The 20,715-nt window shown below is 46.8% G+C and overlaps 1 protein-coding gene across 5 annotated transcripts in view; it reads left to right on the top strand.

Annotated features, from left to right (window-relative positions):
- The window catches only part of DIP2A (disco interacting protein 2 homolog A), a 2,340,120-nt gene that overhangs the window by 226,655 nt on the left and 2,092,750 nt on the right, over window positions 1-20,715 (top strand). For all 5 annotated transcript variants that reach the window (XR_011274713.1, XR_011274712.1, XM_069616034.1 and 2 more), the window contains exon 4: window positions 11,999-12,118. Coding sequence is in view for 3 of the 5 variants with exons in the window: in XM_069616034.1 (XP_069472135.1) it covers window positions 11,999-12,118 (120 nt within the window). In the remaining 2 variants the exon portion in view is untranslated. The remainder of the gene's footprint in view (window positions 1-11,998; window positions 12,119-20,715) is intronic.

The following is a 20,715-nucleotide window of genomic DNA, read 5'->3' as shown; positions in this document are numbered from 1 at the left end:
AGTATGTGTACCCATCCGTATCCCCATTGAGAGTTCTTCAGACATCTTTTAATGTCTGGTGGTCTATTCTATGCTTCAGGATGTTTGAGGGGGTCACCTGGCCATGATAAATCTTTGCACTGCAATCCTTGCGTGGATCCCATGCCATGTCACAAACTCTAAGTTGGATTATTTTAATGCCCTTTTATCAGGCATTTAAAATATCAACTCCAATGCCTACAGGTGGCCCAGAACTCAGCTATACGTATGATCTTTTCTTTGTCACAGAAAGCTTCCATCTCAGAGTTCTGGAGAGGTCTCTATTGGTTGCCTGTATAACGGCGGATAGAGCTCAAAATGTTGTGCCTTGTTTTCAAATGTATTCATGGGTTTGCTGCCACATACCTGATATCCAAGAGTCTGCCTTACCGTTCGACACTCACTTTACGATTAATCTGACAGGGACTATTAATAGTTCCTCCATTTCGAACATCTACTTGGGGAGATGGACAGTTTTCCTTTCTGGGCCCTCGCACCTGGAACTCCCTCCCACAAACTCTGTGTGAAATCCATTCCTTATCCAGCTTCTGAAAGTCACTAAAAACCTACCTGTTTAACTGAAACTTCCTGGCTATATTAAAGAAAGCTGTCCATGTTTTCGCCTACTCATATTTACATCTGCGCCCAGATGCAGTTTTGCTAGGTTCCACTTGGGATATGTGCATTAGAAATACATAAATCATGTTCCGGTCGCCCATTACAAATATTTCCCCTGAGGCAAAAGTCTCCAGCGCGGCCAATGTAGATTTAAGGAAACTGTCCTGGCCCGTGTTCGGGGTGTATATTGAGGCTATTGTCATAATGTGTCCCCATCTTGAATTTAACAAATTGGGATCTGCCTCCTTTTATCTCCCTTAGTAGGCAGAATACTGAGTTCCTGTATTTTTCTAAATGCTATGAGGGTTCCTCCTGTTTTCCCCTCAGCACTGGCTTGATGCAGAGTGGGATATCGTCTCAATTTGAGCCTTAGCATGTCTTGTTTACAGATGTGGTTTTCTTGGAGAGCTATTGCCTCCGGGTGTTCTCTCGCAAGGTATTGTTCGTTTCTTCCACTTAACGCGAGGGAGCTAAATGCCCCGGTTATGTCAGAAGCTTAAAGTGTGGTGCCATATCACATTCCGTCCCCTGTAATCTGGTTTTGTCTGCCCCATACATTTTGGCGCATCCACCGTGTTGGGATTTGGGGACCCCTCACGCTGCCCCCTCATGTCATACCTTTGGGTGCCTGTGGATCTGGTTCTCCCCTCCCAACCAAAAATTGACCCACCCCCCTGACCCACCTTCCCCTCTTGTGCAAGCCAAAGTTTCTAACTAGTCCAGGGATACCATTTACTCGGAATCGGCTCGCCTATCAGACCCAGAGATATTGTAGGGAATAACTAACCCCTACTACAAGCCCAGAGACCCCCTCACCCCCCACCATCACCTTTACCCTCCCATCACCCCTGTTTGCCCGTCCCTGTTGCAGTCCCGGCCGAGTCGTAAATATATTGGCCATCTGTCATCTTTGTGGATTCACACTTCGTGGCATCTTATGCCTGTGGTGCATATTTCGCTTCTGTGTGACCTTTGCTTCACAGGGAGGACCCCAGGCTTTTCCCAGCCGAGGCTGCATTTCCATCCCTCGTTTTCGTTGTGTCCTTCTGAAATTTGCTGTGGGATTCTTTTCTTGTCAGTTCTCTTGTCTTGACCTTTATCCATTCCCCGGGTTTCTTCCTTGGTGGGGCCGGCTCTCGGCCGGTTCAGCCTCTTCTTCCAATTGTAGTATGGACATCCCCTCCTTGCAAGTTGTAACTGTTGTTTACCCTCCCAGGTAAACAGGAGGCCAAATGGGAATGTCAATTTATACTTTATTTTTGTTTAGTATGAGCCCTTGTCACTGGGCCCATTGCCCGATGTTTGCCCAGTGTTTATTGCGCTATGTCCTGGAAGAGGAGTATCTTTGCCCTGTTCATCCTAATTGCTCCAGCCGTCCATGTGGCATAAATGATTTGTTCTTTCTGATTGTAATTAGTCAGGGCTGCTAGTACGTCTCACTATGGTGCCTGGTTCGAACCTCTTAGGGCCCACCCTATCTGTTTAGTCAATTGGGATTGACACGTCCCACTGACTGGCCAAAATTTCCATAAAGATATATTGCATCGACTCCTTAAAGTCCTTATCCACAATGTTTTCCAGAATGTTCTAAATGCAAATATTTAACTTCCTGGAGCGATTCTCAAGGTCCCTGCATTGTATTTCTAAACTTAGTGGCACTCTCGACAGGTTCGCCAGAAGTTCACCAAACTTCGTTTAATTTTGCATCAGTTCCTGTATGGCATGTTCGTTTGTAAAACCAAAATCTGGTAACTGCATTGGAAACCAGATAAGAGACCAACAGACACAGATGTGAGTATAAACAACACATGTTTATTCGCTTCAAGCAGACTCTGGTTTTACACAGCAACAGCTGCGCAGAAGTGAGCAATTTACAGAAAGAAAATGACATCCTTTTATGTGCTCCAGTTTACATGAGTTCTGCTGTGAGTGTGATGTCATAGATGACAGAAAGTTTTACAGCTCCATGCTACGTATAGGGTTTTCTGTTAAAACATCCATACATACATTTCTGAGAGTTATTTCCATGCTCTGTATGTGCTAACTTCCTGACCTTGCAAGACAACCGACTGTTTGTACTGCAAGGAAAACATTCCTACCAACATTACCTTTGTTTTTATAACCGAGGGTTACTTGCGCAGCAGCATGTTCTTACAGTTTGTTTAGGGTATCCCTTTCCTGGTACAAACAGGACAGAACAGACGACAACATTTTGATTGCACTTGTGCAAGTCAAGGCTGTAATAACAATAAGCGAATTTCTTTGCTTCAACAAACTCAGCACTCTTGTGCAGTGATTTCTTGAAGCTCCAAATAGGAGATTTTGTGAGATGGAGTGAGAGCATGAAACAAAATGGGAAAAGCTTAAGGCTAATCTGAAATAAGTGCATTTTCACAAACCCTCCTTTTAGCCTAAGCTAAACCATTTTGTTATACATCATCAAATGCGTGTATATCGATATTCATTAATTTCTGAATTTCTATATCCTGCATAATTAGTGCATTTGTCACATTCCCAGGGGACCTGCATTCACGCTGTAAGTGTTTCAAAAGTTCTTGAACAGCACTGGCATAGGATAGATCCTAAAGTAGGTAAGCATTGTATGCAGAAATGGCAGAGTATGGCAACTGGCAATCACAGCAAGGACAGTGATGTCCAACCCCATGTGGTAAACCAATTCCAAGGCCAAGTACCGATGTCCCAGCTACCTTCGTTAACGTGAATTTCGGACCCCAGTGTGCGTAACCTCTTAATAGCCTGAAACACATTAGGGGAGGTATCTGCTATGTAAGCGCAGCAAGATGAACAAACCATTTTGTATGGAAGCAACGAGGCCGATGCATGTGTCCGTGCAGAAACCTAGCTTGAGAATGGATTTATCCCAATGATATGTGCAGTCCCCTAAATAACTAATTTCTTGGACAAGATCAGAGCACGAATATGAGCTGACTAAATTACAATCTGATATGGGGATGAAGTAAAAATATGCCCTTTTGGTTTTGAAAAAGACTGAGATGAAAGCCGAAACACGCGTCACAAAGTTCTAGGGCAATGAATTGACTGTACAAAATTCACAAGTATATTTTTATTTTTGCAACAAAACTAAATCTGTGGCACATTTTCTTTGTGTGGAATAAGTTTCTGTTTCGAACCACGAAGGTGGGGATTCTTTGGCTCCTCTGACTACACCACACTCCTTTTTGCAACACATAGACAACGTAATGAAAGTCGCTGAGCATAATAAATTGCATCACAATGAAAAACAGTATCCCACGCATAAACATTTTGTATACCCCTCCTCTTTCAGCTAGCATCCTATTTTGAAGTGCAACCAGCCTAATAGCTCTGTTCTAATGTCATATTGAATAGTATATCGTTTGTCTCATTAATCGTTCATTAAATAAAATGCATTTTCACATGTTGGCATCCGTCCGGGCCCCCAAGCTCGCAAAGTCCCTAATCATTTCTTGCATGATCTGCTTCATATCAGCCTTCATGTCAGCGTGTTGCTCATGCAGGGACTCAGTCAATTTGGTTTGAATGTCCTGGAAGCATTGCAGCATCTCTTCCCTGCTCATCACCATGTTCAGGGAGCTGTCTGGTCCTGCTTACGTTTTCTGCGTCTCCCTTAAGGTGGTTTGACTTTTCCTTCTGCTCTCTTGTTCCCAGCACTGTTTTTGGCTTCCCTCCTGTGGTCCCCACTGTGTTTTTGCGGTGTTCGACCCCTCCTTGTGTTTTATTTCTGGGTATTGGGAGCTTGTAGTGGCCCCTGCCTGTTGGGCCACTTAGGACCGGGCTTCGTAGTTGATTCTTGTACAGTGCAGTGTTGTCTATAGTGTTCCCCTCGCACCAGTGGTTTTGTGCCAGTGGAAGCGATAACTGCCTCCAGTGACCTCTCCACTCCAGAGGTATTGTATATGCAATCTGTGAGGAGCCTGCCTTGCCCCTATATAGCACCCCCCTTTTTATGTTAACTGTGTAGCACCCTCTCACTGCTGCTAACTATGAAGTCATGGGGGTCACTGTTCAGACATGTATGGAGGCACAGCGCCCTCCTCCATTTGTTGGGCCCCTGCTGTGCTCACTTCACGTGCCGGCTCTAGTAATTGCCAATCTGTCCACAATTTTACAATCCCTTTGCTGGTCCCTCGCCCCAGTGCCTTACCAGATGAAATCTGCCAGGCCTCGCTGGAATGTGCCTCTGGTTTGTAGCAGTTGCTGGAGCGTCACACTCCTGGGCCCGTTACCGCTGGTGTCGGCAGACTTTCCCTGCTCCCAGCACCCACTGGGGCTGCCGGCAAGGACACCAACATGCTGCCTCCTCACACTGCGGGCATCTGCATTCCTCTTGAAGCCGGTGATCTGGCTACACTGTTGCTTCCCTATTGGGCTGGGAGCAGCTCACGTCACCTGTGGGCATCCCCGCTGGGGTTCTCTGCTCTGCCAGGCCCCGCTCTGCTGTCTCGCTCTGTAGCAGGGATTCCTATTGTGCTGATCACATTTCCATCATACTCGTGCCATATTTCACGCCTTTGCAGCGAGCCGCATACCCAGTCTGCATTATCCGACTCAGATCGGGTCTTTTCAGTGTTGCTGCTTTGTAGAAGGGCCACAGGGGAGCGGAGCACACACTATGACGATGTTCCCTCCCCGGTGGCCATTTTAGGAGTCCTCTTCCTTGCAGATTTTGAACAGTTCAGCCGTGCTGTTGGTGGCCCCAGAGATGCAGGCTTGGATATGGGCCCTCTTCTTCGTGCAGATGGGGAGTCTGTATTGCGTTTGGCGCAGAAGGTCAATGACCTGAAGAAACTGCTCTTCAAAGAACATCTTGTCACAAGCTCCCCTCAACGTTTTCCCCACAAAAGCTCCCTCTACTCATCCCAGCAATCTCTGCTATTCTATGCCTGTTCTGTTGCTTCGAAGCTAGGTTTGCTTTTTATATAGCAGATACACTCTTGCCCTGAACACCCTCTGCTGGCTTCCATTGAAACATTGCATTGACTTTAAGGTTCTCTTTCTGGCCACTGAACGAGATAAGCTAGTATTGCCTCACTACTGGCTGCCAACTAGATGCCTGTATTTGCCCTCCCAAATCTGTAGCTGCTCGGTAGCACCCAAGGGGTAGCCAAAACAAACTCACCTGATACCAGCCAACCAGAAACCTCAGATCCAGCTCTGCAATCCTGCTTGTGATCCCCCTTTCAACCTTACTAGAATAGGAGGCTCCTCATTCTCCAGCCTAGCTTCGACAATCTGGAACACCATTCCTCTCATCACCCGCTTCTTAAGGACCATCTTTCCTTCAGAAAGGCCCTCAAAACTTCCCACCCGCTACCTGATTAACCCATCTCTGGATCACATCCATATGATACCAAGCCACGTCACTGTGTCCTCATGTTAGTTACGTAACTCAAGTGACCCGTAGACGCCCATGCTTGTGACCTGTCCAGAGCAGCCTGACCAGGACGACCGTCTGGGGGCTGAAACATGGGCTGCCCCCCCAAAGACTGCTCCAACCCCCTTTTACCACATTTGCACGCTGAGCACCCGACCATATAACTTGCACAGATAACCAGATTGGGGGTTTGCAAGCAATGAGCACAGCCTTTACTGTCCTCTTGTGGAGCCTGCCGGGCAATGTATTGCACCTAGATAGATCCGGGTAGGGGGGGCAATGTACTGCAATTGGATGGATATGGTGGGGGGGGGGAGTTTGTTGCATCTGGATGGATTTGGGGGGTGGGCAGTGTGCTCTGCCTGGATGGATCCTGGTGTTGGGCAATGTGTTGAACGCACATGTATCTAGGGGGTGGGCAATGTATTGCACATAAATTGATCTGGGGGCAGGAAATGTGTTGCACTCAGATGGATTATGGGGTTGACAAGTTGTTGCACAGAGAATCGATGCAGGTGGCCATTGTATTGCGCAGGAAGTAGTCAAGAAAGTGATGAACGCATTGAACCAGATGGTCCGGAAAGATGGCTAATATCTAGCACTTAGATGATTTAGAAGTGTAGCCAAGGTACTGCTCTAGGCAATCCATGACGGTATAAAACGTGTTGTACTTAGAAGATTTTGAGCGGTTGGCCAATGTGATGCACTTAGAATATTTCATGAGGTGACCTGGGTGTTGCTCGCGCTCAGAAAAGTCACAAGGGTAGCCAATATATTACATTGATTGCAGCTATTGCCCCTAGAAGATCTAATGTGACTGCCTCCATATAGCACTTGAATAGGTTTGGAGCTTGCCAAGGTACTGCACCTAGTCAATTCTAGGACGCTAGCCAATCTATTGATTCTAGGCGACTGCAGAGCGGTTCTATTGCATGAAATGCAGATGTTGGCAGAATGCAGCCTTTATGGTCAATTTGGGAGTAGAATGTCGCCTCTTTATGATAGCTGGATGGATGGAGAATAATGCCACCTTAATTTTCAAACCAGATGTTCGTAATCCAACCAAATCCAGCAATTCTAGGCATTCCTTTTGTGTATAAGCATTGCATTTCCCCTCTCGCACCCCACGCTTATGGATTTAGCTAAAGCACGGTCGCACTCCCGCACGCATCTACCTTCACGCACAACTCGAATGACACTTTGCACAACACTTCTACCATAAGAATGTAGCTACCTTTCACGACAAATCGAACTGTAGCCACACACATAATTGACTATCCTCTTGCACACCCCCTCCAGTTAATTCTTGAGTGTACTTTGATCCTCCCATCCACATGCCAATTAGACATGGGTGGGTAGCAGAGACTTGGCCACCCTCATAATCTTGAAGGGCCATAATTCACACGCATAATGGCACCATCCACTCTCCCATACTTGGACTTCAGTCCCTCCGAGGGCGTTCAGCCTACAGCGTGTTGGGACCATAGCTATGGTGAAAGGCACTATACAAATGACAAAAATTAATGAATGAATGAAGAAAGTGGGGCCTGAAGCTAATGTAGTTGCGCCCACCACTTTGACATCAACATCTTTAAATGCCCAGTGCTGGATGGGCATTTACAGAGAGGGCATTTTACAGATTTTGTGCGGGCCTTGCCTGCTCAGGCCGTAGCCTCTCTACGCCGCTGGGTAGCACTAATGCATGGGTTTTTGCAAGAGCCTCCTACACAGTTTATGCTCCTCTCTGCAGATCTCCCTCTTGCACCCTCTCCAACCAGAAAATATTCAGATTCCTTATTCCACACCTGCTCAGATAAATCTGTGGAGCCTGAGATGCTGCCCTCTCGCCAGTAGATTTTTCTCATAAGCCACTTGCTTTTGACTCTGAAGCAAACTTTTGCTAGTGCCTTACAAAACCCGATATAAAATAAAATGGATACTAATAAGCTGTGCATGTTTACTAAAAACCTCTAGATTGAACACCTTGTTGCTTCGTAGGTTGAAGGATAGTTTTTCCGCTGTCTAGGTAAAACACTTTTTTTGTTTTTATCTCATTTTTGTTTAAAATCTAGCTATGAGGGAATGCATGAATGAAATTACCGCCTTAACATCTCTGTCTGTAGTTGGAGATTCAGCCAAACCCCCTTAGTTGATTACCACCTAGTTGGCATTTGAATGCGGGGGGATTTAGAAGAATGTAATTTAAAATCAATTTACGTGTATTCCATGATTTCTTTTGCTCTTTAGACTGCTTTTCTGTTTATAGCTATGTTAGTCTGTGAAATCGTATTCTTATTCTGACAACCAACATTGTTTTCAGTAGGGAGAAGTGACAATTGGAGCAAATACTGTGTTCCAAAGTTTACTTAATTCTTTGACTAAAATTAGGCAGATATTTTACAGTATCTTTAGTTAAACCTGATATTCTATTTGCCTAGAATAGAAATGTTGAAAGCCGTATGGCCGATGAATACTTATTTTTACTGTCTACTACTCAAGTTTTTGTTCTACTCAATAAAGCTTTGAGGTACACAGGACAACGTTTTGAGAGGTGGACAGCTGGCCAATGGCAAAACTGCAACATGCGATGGGTTATTTGTTATGAACAATGTGTAAAATGAGGGACAAGTGCCACTGGGCACCAAGGCTCAATTAGTATTACAAAGCCTCTTTCACAGTGTTTGTGAGCCATTTGTGTATAAAATAGGCCCATATGGCAGCCATACAAATGTCCATGGAACTATCTGTGCACCTTTGAGAAACCTTACTGTGTGGACTTCTCCATTGCTGATGCCTGGTTTGGCATCGTGGTCAGAAGGATTAAAGCTATTATGTATTGTCGCTTGGGAACGCATTTGGGTGAATCTTTGATGGGTGTATCATATGAAACCCACCCACCAAGAGCGTGGTGTTGTAGAATCTGTGATGCGTTTCTTTTTTATTGTTCTTTTATTGGTTTGCACTTTTTGTGCATTTTTCCTCACTCTATTTTTCTTTTATAAATGTGATGTGTTGGGGGGAGGGGTTCAGAGCTGTATGTGACTACATGAGGGATTGGGGGAGAACACAATTTATATAAAATGAAAAATTAAAATTGTACTAGCATATCACGGAAAAGTGTGGGAACAAAGTTCACATGAATGAACTAACAATAATAAATAGATGTCGAACCGTAAAAAAAAATCTGATTTGTTTTCAGTATCCTCTGATACTACTGTAAGAAACAACATATGTGCCAGTCTGTAATAAAATCCTCCAGAAGCTGTCCATGGGTGAGGCATCACAAATGATTTTCTGCGTGGCATTCCGTGAAGTCGAAAAAAATGTGTATCAAAGTGTAGAAGACCAGGAATATATTTGAACACCTTTCAAGCAATATTTTAAATTCTTATTGGACTGTATTTCACAGGAGAGAACCAAAGAGACAAGGTTCCCTGCTAGACCCTTAAGGTAGTGATGCTGGGTGTTACACAATGCTACGTCCGGATCTCCCACTATGCCCTGATAGGGTGGCAAGGACTTGTCCCCTGAGGTACCAACAGTCCTGTGTCCATTTCGTAGAGGAACTCCCAATTAGGGAGCACTGAAGTGCCACTTCAGGCAATCTTATGGAGCAGTCATTTTCATACGGGTTGAGACCGGTTTCAAAAACCCCTTTCAGTTCAAGCACCCCAAAAGAAGGCTGAAAATATAGATGCAAGTATCCTAGTGGTACAGGGTTCGCCAACGCAAATATTCAGCATGTATGCGGGCACCCTGCGTCTTGATGTGAACTACTGACTCTGGTTCACTGACACTTTGTGTTTCCCATAGGGTGCATTTCAGCTATGTTGCCAGTGGCTGTGACAAAGGGAACGCTGGAGTTTTGCAGCATCTGTGCAAGCGTTCTTTTCTACAGCATGCAGATGGTGAACCAAGGAACTAAGATGGTGGTTCACTGCAGGGCCCAATTAAAGACTGATTCCTTGAAGACTAAACTGTGAAATGTATCCCAGCTCGAATAAAGTTAAGATATACAGTGGGCCCTCAAACAAGGAGGGATGGCCGAGGGGTATAAAAGTGATGCAGAGTCAGTGTTTGGTGGAGAAGGTGGGAGTAGGACATATGAGATTGTTTGAAGATGAATGAAAGGTGTTCAAGTTGGAGGAAGCTGGAAGAAGGTGAGCAAATGTTGAAATGAGGAGGGGAAGGTAATCAAGGTTGAGAGGAGAACCATAAATGGGAGTAGTAATGAGGTGAAGATGCCCGGTGTCACAAGGAGGAGGTGAATGAGAATGAGGCGGAGAGTAGAGAAGACAGGAGATCAGATAAGACAACAAGGGACGAAAGGCAGACGCTATTCTACAGTGGGGCTGACGACAATGTTGGGGGAGTGAAACTGAAAGGCCGAAGAATGGTGAGAAAGGGGCAAACGCATCCTAATGCTGAGAGTTGTGACGAGTAGGAGTGGAGGTACAAGCACATGGCTGGGGCTGTATGAGACCATTGTGAGTTGACAAAGTGGACTAGGATAGGATGGTCAACAAAAGAGCCAGGTCTCCAAGACAAGAAGATGGAGAAAGCAACCTAGCAGGAACTGTACGGGGGCCTACGTTCTGCTGGAAGGTCTGGGCACCATTTCCACCTTGCCCAGCACTAACCACTACAGCCTAGCGTGGGTGAATGCAGGGTTCAAGATCTAAGAAGGGGGTCTCCTAGGAGTCGAGGAGGACATTGATCTATAGACCAAAGAGACAAGAAAAATTGAATTGGTACACCCAAATACTGTGATTGACTAAGAAAGGAAATTATATCCTGGAAACGGATTACAAAACCCAGAGACTGTTTTGTTAAACAGCAATTATGTTGGTCCAGACACTGCATTGGTTCAGTTTCAAATTGAAAAGATTGAGTTGCATTTGCTGTAGTTGGCCCTTTTTCACACAAACCGTAATAAACCATTACTTTTCAAACTTAAAGTTGTGCGCAAGTCTGGCATTGTTCCCACTTGGCTTAATTGCACTGGCTTTTTATCTTTGTCCTTTCTTTGCTCCTTTTTAGTTCTCTTTAAGGCTGTCTTTTTCACAGGATTGCATTTGGTTTTCGCTGCACCTTTTAAAATGTTCTAGACACTTAATCACATTGCTTTCATGCACTAGTCACTTTGCAAGGTTCCGAGTGCAGTGCCACTCAAAGTCTAAGCACTTTACTGGGTTATCAGCAACCTGTGATGTGGGGCCCTCTCAGACCTCTTGGTGCTCTGTAGGATTCTCTGGAGATTCTGCAAGTATCTGTAATATCGCTGCATTGAAGCCCGGTATTTGGAGTCCAAGGCTCTGCATAAGCCTTTCAGTGAAGCAGCTCAATGCTTCCTCTTTCTGCTCCAGGACAGAATGACTGTCTTTTTCCAGCAGTCTGTTCTTATGCTCTTCCACCCAAGCTCGTATTTGGTAGGGACCTTCCCTCCCCTTTCCAGCTCGCTCTATATTCCTTACCAGCTCGCTCCATATTCCTATCCTGCTCAATTCTTAAGGCTCCTGTCATCTACCCATGGAACGTCATGTGATATAAAATGTCGGCCATTTTGAATTTTGTCAATGGCGCTTAGTGTGTTAGAAGCCACAACCGCTACTGGTACTTTGGGGGAGGTGGGGCAAAAAGCTCCCTGAAAGGCCAGTTTCAAGGTTACTTGTTTCCCTTTGTGGGGAAAGGGCTGATTGTCATTGTGTAACCCCTTCAGAAACGAATTTGTTCAAACCGCCTAAGGTAAGTGTATATTCTCCTGCTTCTGAGATATGTTGTGTTTTTGGGCCTAATGGACTAGACTTTCTGCCTTTAAAGGGACTCCCATGTTATACTGTCCACTACTTTTTGAGTCCTTCTGGTCCTTACTGATGCCTAAGGTATGCTTCAGAAAGAGCATTTCACTTGTTGGTTTGACCTTTCAAAGTAGCTGTACTCATTTGACAAGCCTTGTTTGCTCTACAGATGTTCACACTGAAGCAGTACAAGCAGCTTTGGCCAAATACAAAGAAAGGAAAATGCCTATGCCTTCAAAGCGTCGAATGACTTCTGGACACCCTTCAGTAGAAACCTACACTCCTCCAGGTATGTAATTACTGAGCTGTACTAGCCAGGTCTCCAGCAGCTGTTATCACGGACTTGTATAACCATGGCGTACACCACCACATATTTAATCACGAACTAGCACTGACCGTTACAGAAGTTGACAATTGTGGTGAGGTCATGTAACTGATGCACTTGACGCTAGGTTTCAGGGTTGACTAACACTTCTGTTTGTAGTAGTAAAAAGGTTTTGGGTTGGAATAACCTTAAAAAGGTATAATTAAACTGGCATTTCCTAAACCAAACTGTCTACGAGAGAGCTCAACACAAATGTGGGATGTTGTCTTCAGGTGTCTAACACCTAATCTTGACATGACCTTATTTCTCTTGAAGCACACTAGTCTACAACATAAATATCCAAAAACTTTAGCCAATGAAAACTACAAACTCTAATCTTGATGAGTCCTGTGGACGCGGGGCTAGACCTAATGTAACACAAAAGCTCCTATGATTAGCCCAAAATAGAAGTCTTGAACCTACTCTTCAAAGGACTGTCCCTAATCTAGAAACAACAAAAGCATCTTTCTAGGAAGTCATTCAACCATTACTTACAGGTGCGGCTCCTTTTCATTCCAGCCTCTCTGCTTTGACTGGTTTGTTCAGTTCTCTCAGGAATTCAGGATCTCATGAATTTCTCTCTCATTAGGCTTTCCTCAGCCTAATCTGTCTTTTGATCTTCCACTAGCCCTTTAGATTCTCAGTCGGCCCGCCTGGGCTCAGGCCTCAACAGATACATCTTGGTCTTGGGACCAGAAACCTTCAGTCTAGCCCCACACCCAGGATTCAGCTGTATTTGTCGAGGTCAGAAATAATTAGGAGACATACATAGGTGTCTGTTTGCAAGCGACAATGCACTGCTCAGTACTACTGAACTTGCAGTACCCCCCTATTCTTCAGAATGTTTAACAATCTTGTTACAAGCAGAGTGCAGTGATAACAGCTCTCTCCAAACCCCGCACTTCCAGAACATACATCACAGGCATGAACTGCCCAGACATTCCAAGGTAAAGTGAATCTGTAAAGCAAGCTCAAGATGCGTTCCCAGAGACTAACAATAGCAGATGAATGGAATGTATCCTTCAGGAGAAGGAGCCCTGCTGTGATCAGCCAGAGAGAGCCACATGGGGCGAATGCAGCAGGGCAAAGGCAAAAACATGCTGGGAAGCGAAAGACCACAGCTGAATGACAAAAGCTGGAAAACATAATTACAAAATGCAAACTGAACGTAACATTACAATAAAACATGAACTAACCGAATCATGTGTAGCCCCCGACTATTGGAAGGCGCCACCTATCATAGCTGTGCACAAGAAAGGGGCTGAGAGGATCCTGCTAACTAAAGACCGGTCTCCTTGCTTGACGCTGTCGGCAAGATCTGTGCAAAATCCCGTTCTATGTAGGTGACTGGGCAGACGATAAAAAGATAATTGGCTATCTACTGGCCATTTTTCTGTCTCAACTAAGTGCAGTTGATCAAACTTTTAGGCTTTTTTTTTTTATTACACCAAAAATGTTTTGCTGAGGAAGATGTACATGTGCATTATTTTTATTGACTTGACATGTTCCTTTGATGGTGTCCTGACGGATAAACGGTGTGGAGCTCTGCAAGAATTAGATATCCCCATTCAATTATTTCAATCAATCAAGAGTCTTTATAATAACACGGCTAGAGCAAGCTGGAATTTGTCCGGGGATTCAACCGTCCTCTTTGATATTAAAATTAGGGTCAGACAAGGCTGCAACCGTGCGCCAACTTCATTATGAATGTTCAATAACAATTATTCATCAAGCTTGTAAAGATGCAGTCATGTGCTCCAAGGTTTGGGCAGGACAAGATTCCGCTACTCTAATTCGAAGACGGCGCAATTTTTATTTCTCGGTCCCGTCTGGACTAAACAAGCAAGTGGTAGCCTTCCATGCAGGGTGCATACAGAATGGCCTGCAATTAATTTTGATAAGACCGAATGGATGGTTTTCTGCCCATCTCAAAAGAAAACCAAACACAGCCTCCATATAAAGATTAAAGTTCACAATATCGAGCAAGTACAGTTTTGATTATTTGAGCTCTAGGTTTGAGTAATGGCGGCAGGCTATGCCAAAAAGACACTAATCGACTCACCTTAGGTCTACCAATGCTGTGCTGAAATGTGCCCTTGACCATGGAGTGGTGCACTTTCCACAGGCCTTACAACTGTATAACATGCAGGCCAGATCAGCTGCAGTTTATGGTACAGAAATATGGGGATATGCTAAATCGCTCGCTTTTGTATGGTCACATTAAATACTGTCATGCCTGCTGATTCTCGTTAACCCTGCCCTCACTGGTGTTAGGGTTCCTGCCGGTCCACTAGCTTAACAAATTCAGTCTGCTTATAGAACGGCTGCCAGACCGTTTTTTACTCAATGGAGACTATCGGGCAGGTTGCCATGGCGACGTTGTGGTGTTTCGGAACGCCGCTCTGCAACTATGACATTCGCACCTCTTCAAGGTCACGTGTCACGGAACGCTAAATAAGATTTTGGCTAGGCACTTAACCTTTAACTGCACTTCAATTGCTTGGTAAATGACCGACACAAATATATGCCCAGCTTGCACTGAGTGTAAAAGAAAACATTGTACGCTTTCTTTTACTCTTTCTTCTATATAGAGACCGGAGAGTACTTTTACTAAAGCTGATGCTAAAAATGTTGTTGATACAATTCTTAACCGATGCTTTAACCTTGTGTAAATCCACTGACAGCAATTTTGTAATTTGATGTCTCTGGCTATATATTAGCAGCATGGTCATTAAGGAGAAATTGCAGCCCAGTGTCTTAAACGTATTGAATGCATTGTATGTGGACGTTGAGTAATATTGACTAGAGAATACTTCAATATGATTGTGATAAGTATGATGCACTGATTTTGTGTTTTAATATTGATTATGAAAGTAGATATGTATTATTTAGAGATTTCTTTTAGTGTTAAATAATTGAAGATTCTTATGGAATTGTATGTGTTTTGTATAGATTAATGTAGTATTGTTTATGATATTGCTTTTATGGAGACAAATATGAAATAAAGCATGATTGATGGAATAATACATGACTGGTGTGTGTTAGAAAAAACCTTTCGGTCTCCCAAGCTGTCTTGACTTTACACTAGCTTCACAATAGGCCCCTTCTCAACCTTGTTTTTGCTACGGCTTCCTCCTAGACCATGGCTTCACAGCTGGTTTTCACTCTGGGTACCACCTGGACCTTGATTTCAAATTAGTTTCTCAAGAGGCCCTTCCTGGACTTTGTCTCCACAGTGGATTTCACAGCCGGTCCTTCCTGGAGCAGGGCTTTGCAATTGGTTTCACAACCTTCGGTAGGGTTCTTGTCGGGCAGTCTGCATTCAACTCTCCTGCCACATTAGGGATCGAAATGAAGTTTTGCGCACCACAAGCAAACTACTCCTGGGTATCAGCCTTCACTTGTTAGGCATGAGCTCCCTCTAAAGAGCCAGGAGCCAGTCCTTGGCGTGCTGCAAATCTAACGTGCGCAAGATGCACATTCTTACTTTTTGTCTATTACATATTAAATGATATGCTTTAATTGTAGATTAGGTGTGTTCTTTATTGTCCTTTAAACATATTTCCAAATCTACACAGTTAATATCACATAGTTTTGTTTGTATGGTAGCACTTGCCTTGGCTGTCAAAAGTAGCTCCTGGTAGCTGTTGGTTTCAAGCTAACCAGGTACCCCTTGGCTATAACCAGGAGCTAAGTAGCTCCCTGCTCCTGGCAATTTCACACCCTGCACATGGTTTTCCCTAAAACCTCGGGGTCGCTGGTGGATGGGCTCTGGCTTGGGGAACGGGGAAAAGTGTAGCACACCCTCTGGATAACTTCCTCTACCTGGGTTTCAGGGTATGTATGGCTTGCACCCTAGCTTCTTCCATCTGATCCCAGAGCATCTTCGCCTTCCTGTACAGTGTCTCATTCCGTTCTGTTTGTTCGTTCCGAATCTCCCTTTGTATTAAGGGCACAGAGGTAGTCACGTATGCCCCATTATGGAAGAGTAATCTTATCAGTATTCCGGCTTCCTTTTATTGTCGCTGCTTAATTTTTAATTTATGCTTATTTATCATGATTATTGCTTTTAGTTTGTTTAACTTTTATTTGTTCCTTGTATACCGATTGGAGGTTGCCTGGCCTCTCTCACCTTCACAGGGCTCTCTCCCGTTGAGGCGAGTCTGCTTTCCTTTCATTCTTGCACACTTCGGGCGAGTCTTGCCTCATTCTCTACAAGTCCCTCACACTGGTTCCTGCCAATACTATGTGGCCTTTAATTCTGCATCCTCCCCAGAGGCACAGTGGTCGCGCCTCCACAGCGCCCAAGTACTACCAAAGTTCATCTCATCCGCGCTGCAGACGGGTTATGGACTAAGGCGATTACCCATTTTAGGACTTGCTATTTGCAAGATTAACTCACTATTGTGCCCCCCGCCCCCAACACTGTCTTTCCAGCCAACTGGCCCCATCACAAGCTACTAGTTGTCCCCCACCCCCAGACCCTCCCTCTGAGATAAGATGCTTGCTTAAAAACGCTTGCTCGCTCATAACGCATGCATTGGACTGTCATACCATCCTTTCTGACCATGCACCGGATTTGGGCTGGGTCACTGAGACTTGGCTTAACCAGGTAGCGGACCCAGAGTTGGTCAGGCTGAATGTAAATGCGCACTGCCTATTGTCCTTGTGCCCGCACAGCTTTTCGCAGGGAAATCGGTACACCATCACCAAAGCTAAGGGCGATTACTTCGCATTACGTATTGAGACTGCAACCAACTCCCCTAAGGAGCTCTTTTAAAAGGTCCATTCGAGGGGATTGGGTCCTCCGACATATTCCATATCTATGACAGTAATCACCACAGCTGTGCTGCTTCGGATCATTTTTCTGCATCCTGCGTCGATGACTTAGATAAGCCGCCCTCGAGGACCTCCGCCGACGTCACTGGATGTTATAAGTAGGACGCACGCCGCCCGTAGCCTCAGTTCCGTTTTTTCTGCGAACGTGTTCACTTCGGAGATCTCGGCACGCCTCAACTCTTTGGAGTTTCTGTTCTTTCGGTTCTTCGAACCTGTTCGTTTGTAAGTTTTCGAGAGGTCTTCCTCTTCTTCCACCCCGCGTCCGGGCTTCAAGAAATGCGGGGACTGCCGGTCCAAGATGTCGGTGACAGACTCGCACGACTCCTGCCTCTGGTGCCTCGGGGAGGCCCACGATACGGATGATTGTGTCGACTGCCAGTCGCTTACGTCCAAAGCCTTGCGGGAGCGCAAGAAAAGCTGTCGGTTGGTAAGGTGTCCAAGCCCCGGAAGTCGAGGTCCACTGGGCTTTCGACGGACGATTCGAGGGGCGACTCTCAGCATCGTCGTCGTAGATCTAAGGGGTCTCAGTCCCGGAGTGGGTCCCGCCACTCATCTGCCTCTTCGAGGCACTCCCGGAAGCGCCGTCATCGGTCGCCATCCCCGTCCCCGTCCGAGGACTCCGCCCGTCGGCGGGTTGCTTATCCCACCAAGCATGCAACTCCGGAGGAATGGGCTTCCTTTGGTAAGCAAATGTTGGCGATTCTCGAGTCGCAGGGCACCGGTCCGTCCGCGCCTCTGAGTGGGGTCGGGCTTGACCGTACTAGAGACACCGCTCGTACGCCTTCGGGCTCGGGTGGTCTGCACAATTCACGGGATAGGTACCACTCGGACAAGGGGAATCGTTCTAGTCATGCCCGTTCCAGGTCCCGGTCCTCGACGCCCTCGAGACCGTGTGCACCTGTAAAGTCTTCGAAGAAGACGTCGACGGACTCTCTCAAGGTTCCACCTCAGAGGAAGTCGTCGACTCCATCGGCGCCCAGGCTGTCGAGGGACACGCTCGGGGCTCCGCCCTCGAGGCCTGTGTCGAAGCCGTTGATGCTGTCGGCGCCGCACTCGGCGCCACACTCGACGTCGACGCCGATTCAATCGACGCCTTTCGAGGCTGTTTTGTCGAAGGTTCCCCATGGCACGGTGGAACCCCCTAGAAAGGCTCTGGCAATGGCAAAATATATCTTTGTCCCCTATTCTGTGCCCACTTTCCACCAACTGGAATATATTTCTGAGGTGGATGAGGGTTCTGAAGATGGGTTGGTTCCTGATGCAGTGCCAGACGAGATTATCTCTGGTCTTAGCCAAATTGAAGACCTGCGTCAGTCACTGCACTCTGGACACCTCTCCGGAGGTGGAATTCTGTAGGCCTGAGCCTGGCACCCATGCCGAGTCATCGTACCGGCGCCTAATGCCGAGGGTCACCGAGTACTTGGGGTGGTCTCCACCAGGGGATTTTCTGCAGGATGACCTGACAGATATACTCGACAAAGGTCCACCAACTGACCCGGTACTGCCATTCCATATGGCTCTGCAAAGAAGGGTGGCGGCGGCTTGGACTACTCCGGAGAGTCTCCAGCCAGCCGGAAATACCGCCCAGCCAGTAGTGACCCCTGCTACTTGACCACGCACCCCACTCCAGAGAGTTTGGTGGTGCAGGCGGCTACGGCCCCAGCTAAGCAGGCGTCGTATCCTATCATCCCTCCTGATAGGGACGACAAGCGTTTTGATCGTTGGGCGAAGAAAGTGTTTTCTTCAGGGGGTATGGCTCTTCAGGCAGCCAACTCCGTATGTGCCTTGTCACGTTTCACGCACACTCTGTGGAACTGTTTCCTTAGCGGCTGAACATATTCCCGAAGGGGACGAACGGGATGGTTTTCTTGCTATGATACAGGATGGCAAGGATGCCATGTGTGAGGCCGTTCAGTCGGGTCTGGACATGGCAGATTGCATCAGCCGGTCCATGGCGGCGAGCACCGTAATACGCAGGTTTGCGTGGTTGCGGAATTCAGGGTTTGCTCCTGATGTGCAAGCCCGGCTCCTCAACATGCCTTTTGATAGTGTACATCTTTTTGGCAGCAAGGCTGACGAGAGCCTTGAGAGGTTGCAGACATCAAAAGCTGCAGCGAAGTCATTGGGCGCTGCAGTTCGCCAACCTCCTAGGGGACAGCAATGTAGGGGAGGTTCCTTTCGTTATTACTCATCCTTTAGTAAAGCGAGAGGAGCTGCGAGTCAAAGGGGCCATCGTAGGAGTGCCAGAGGTGGAAAACAAGTTACTCGAGGTGCCAAGGCCGCGCGGGCTGTTGCCTCTTTGCCATCAGGCAACGCCGCAGCCGCTTCAGCTCAGTCATGAGGCCATGTCCCATGGTTCGCCGGTTGGGGGAAGGCTGGCGCAGCATCTTGTAGAATGGCATGCCATTACTTCAGATGTGTGGGTTCTGGAGATCATAGCCCACGGCTACTGTCTTCCTTTTCAGCAGAGGCCTATCGACAATCCACCAGGGAATCTCTTTGAAGAGTCCGGATCCGCTCCTTGCGCAGGAAATTCAAGCCCTGCTGGAGAAAGGCGCCATAGAACTGGTGCCTGTAGCGGAGAGGAACAAGGGATGGTATTCCCCTTATTTTTTTATTTCGAAGAAAGACAGGGGATTGAGACCCATCATGGACTTGTGCGGTTTGAACAAACTCCTCAGGAAAGACAAGTTCAAGATGGTTACTCTCTCTCAAGTCCTCCAGGACCTTCAACTTCAGGACTGGTTGGTGTCTCTCGACCTCAAGGATGCTTACTTTCATGTGCCGATCCATCCCAAGCACAAGAAGTACCAGAGGTTCGCGGTTGGCGACTCCCACTTTCAGTTTTGAGTCCTGCCGTTCGGATTGACCTCCGCCCGAGGGTTTTCACCAAGCTCGTGGTGGTGGCAGCGTATCTCAGGAAAGGGGGGATTCACGTCTACCCCTACCTGGACGATTGGTTGATCAGGGCACGCTCTCCCGAGCAAGTCCTAGATCATCTGTCAGTCACCTGCCACTCTCTTCACAAGCTGGGCTTCTGCCTCAACTTAAAGTCCCACTTGACGCCAACTCAGCGGCCCTAGTACATCAGAGCAGTGCTCGACACGTCCCTGGGGCAGTGTTTTCCTCCCCAGGTGAGGGCTCATCACATTCAACAGATGGTGCACAAGTTTCAATATGCCCAGAGTCTCCCAGCGTTCGAGTTCTTGAGGTTGCTCGGCCTCATGGCATCCTGCATTCTTCTGGTGCCAGAGGCTCGACTGCGGATGAGAGCGTTGCAGTGGGCACTCCAGATGCAGTGGTCACAATCCTATGGCAGGATGTCGGACCCCGTTCAGGTGCCGCCCTCGGTCGCCCAGGACCTTCTGTGGTGGGCTGTGGTGGGCTGTCGAAGGCAATCTGATGAAGGGGGGGCTCCTTTTTGGCTACCCTCGCCGGAGGTGACAAGTGTGTTGGACGCATCCCTCACGAGATGGGGAGCTCATGCCAACAAGTTGACAGTCAGCGGTCGTTGGTCTCCATCGAAGTCCAGACTCAATATCCATCTGTTGGAGCTAAGGGCCCTCAGACTTGCCCTGAAGGCTTTTCTGCCGACTGTGCGAGGACAGAATGTCCTGATTCTGACGGAAAACACAGTGGCCATGCACTACCTCAACAAAAAGGGGGGGGGACAGGGTCACTTC

Source organism: Ambystoma mexicanum, chromosome 9, assembly GCF_040938575.1.
Source record: "Ambystoma mexicanum isolate Mex_15411 chromosome 9, UKY_AmexF1_1, whole genome shotgun sequence".
In the NCBI taxonomy this organism is placed as follows: Eukaryota; Metazoa; Chordata; class Amphibia; order Caudata; family Ambystomatidae; genus Ambystoma; species Ambystoma mexicanum.
Note: the sequence above shows the minus strand (reverse complement) of the source record. Positions and strands in the feature narration are given on the sequence as shown.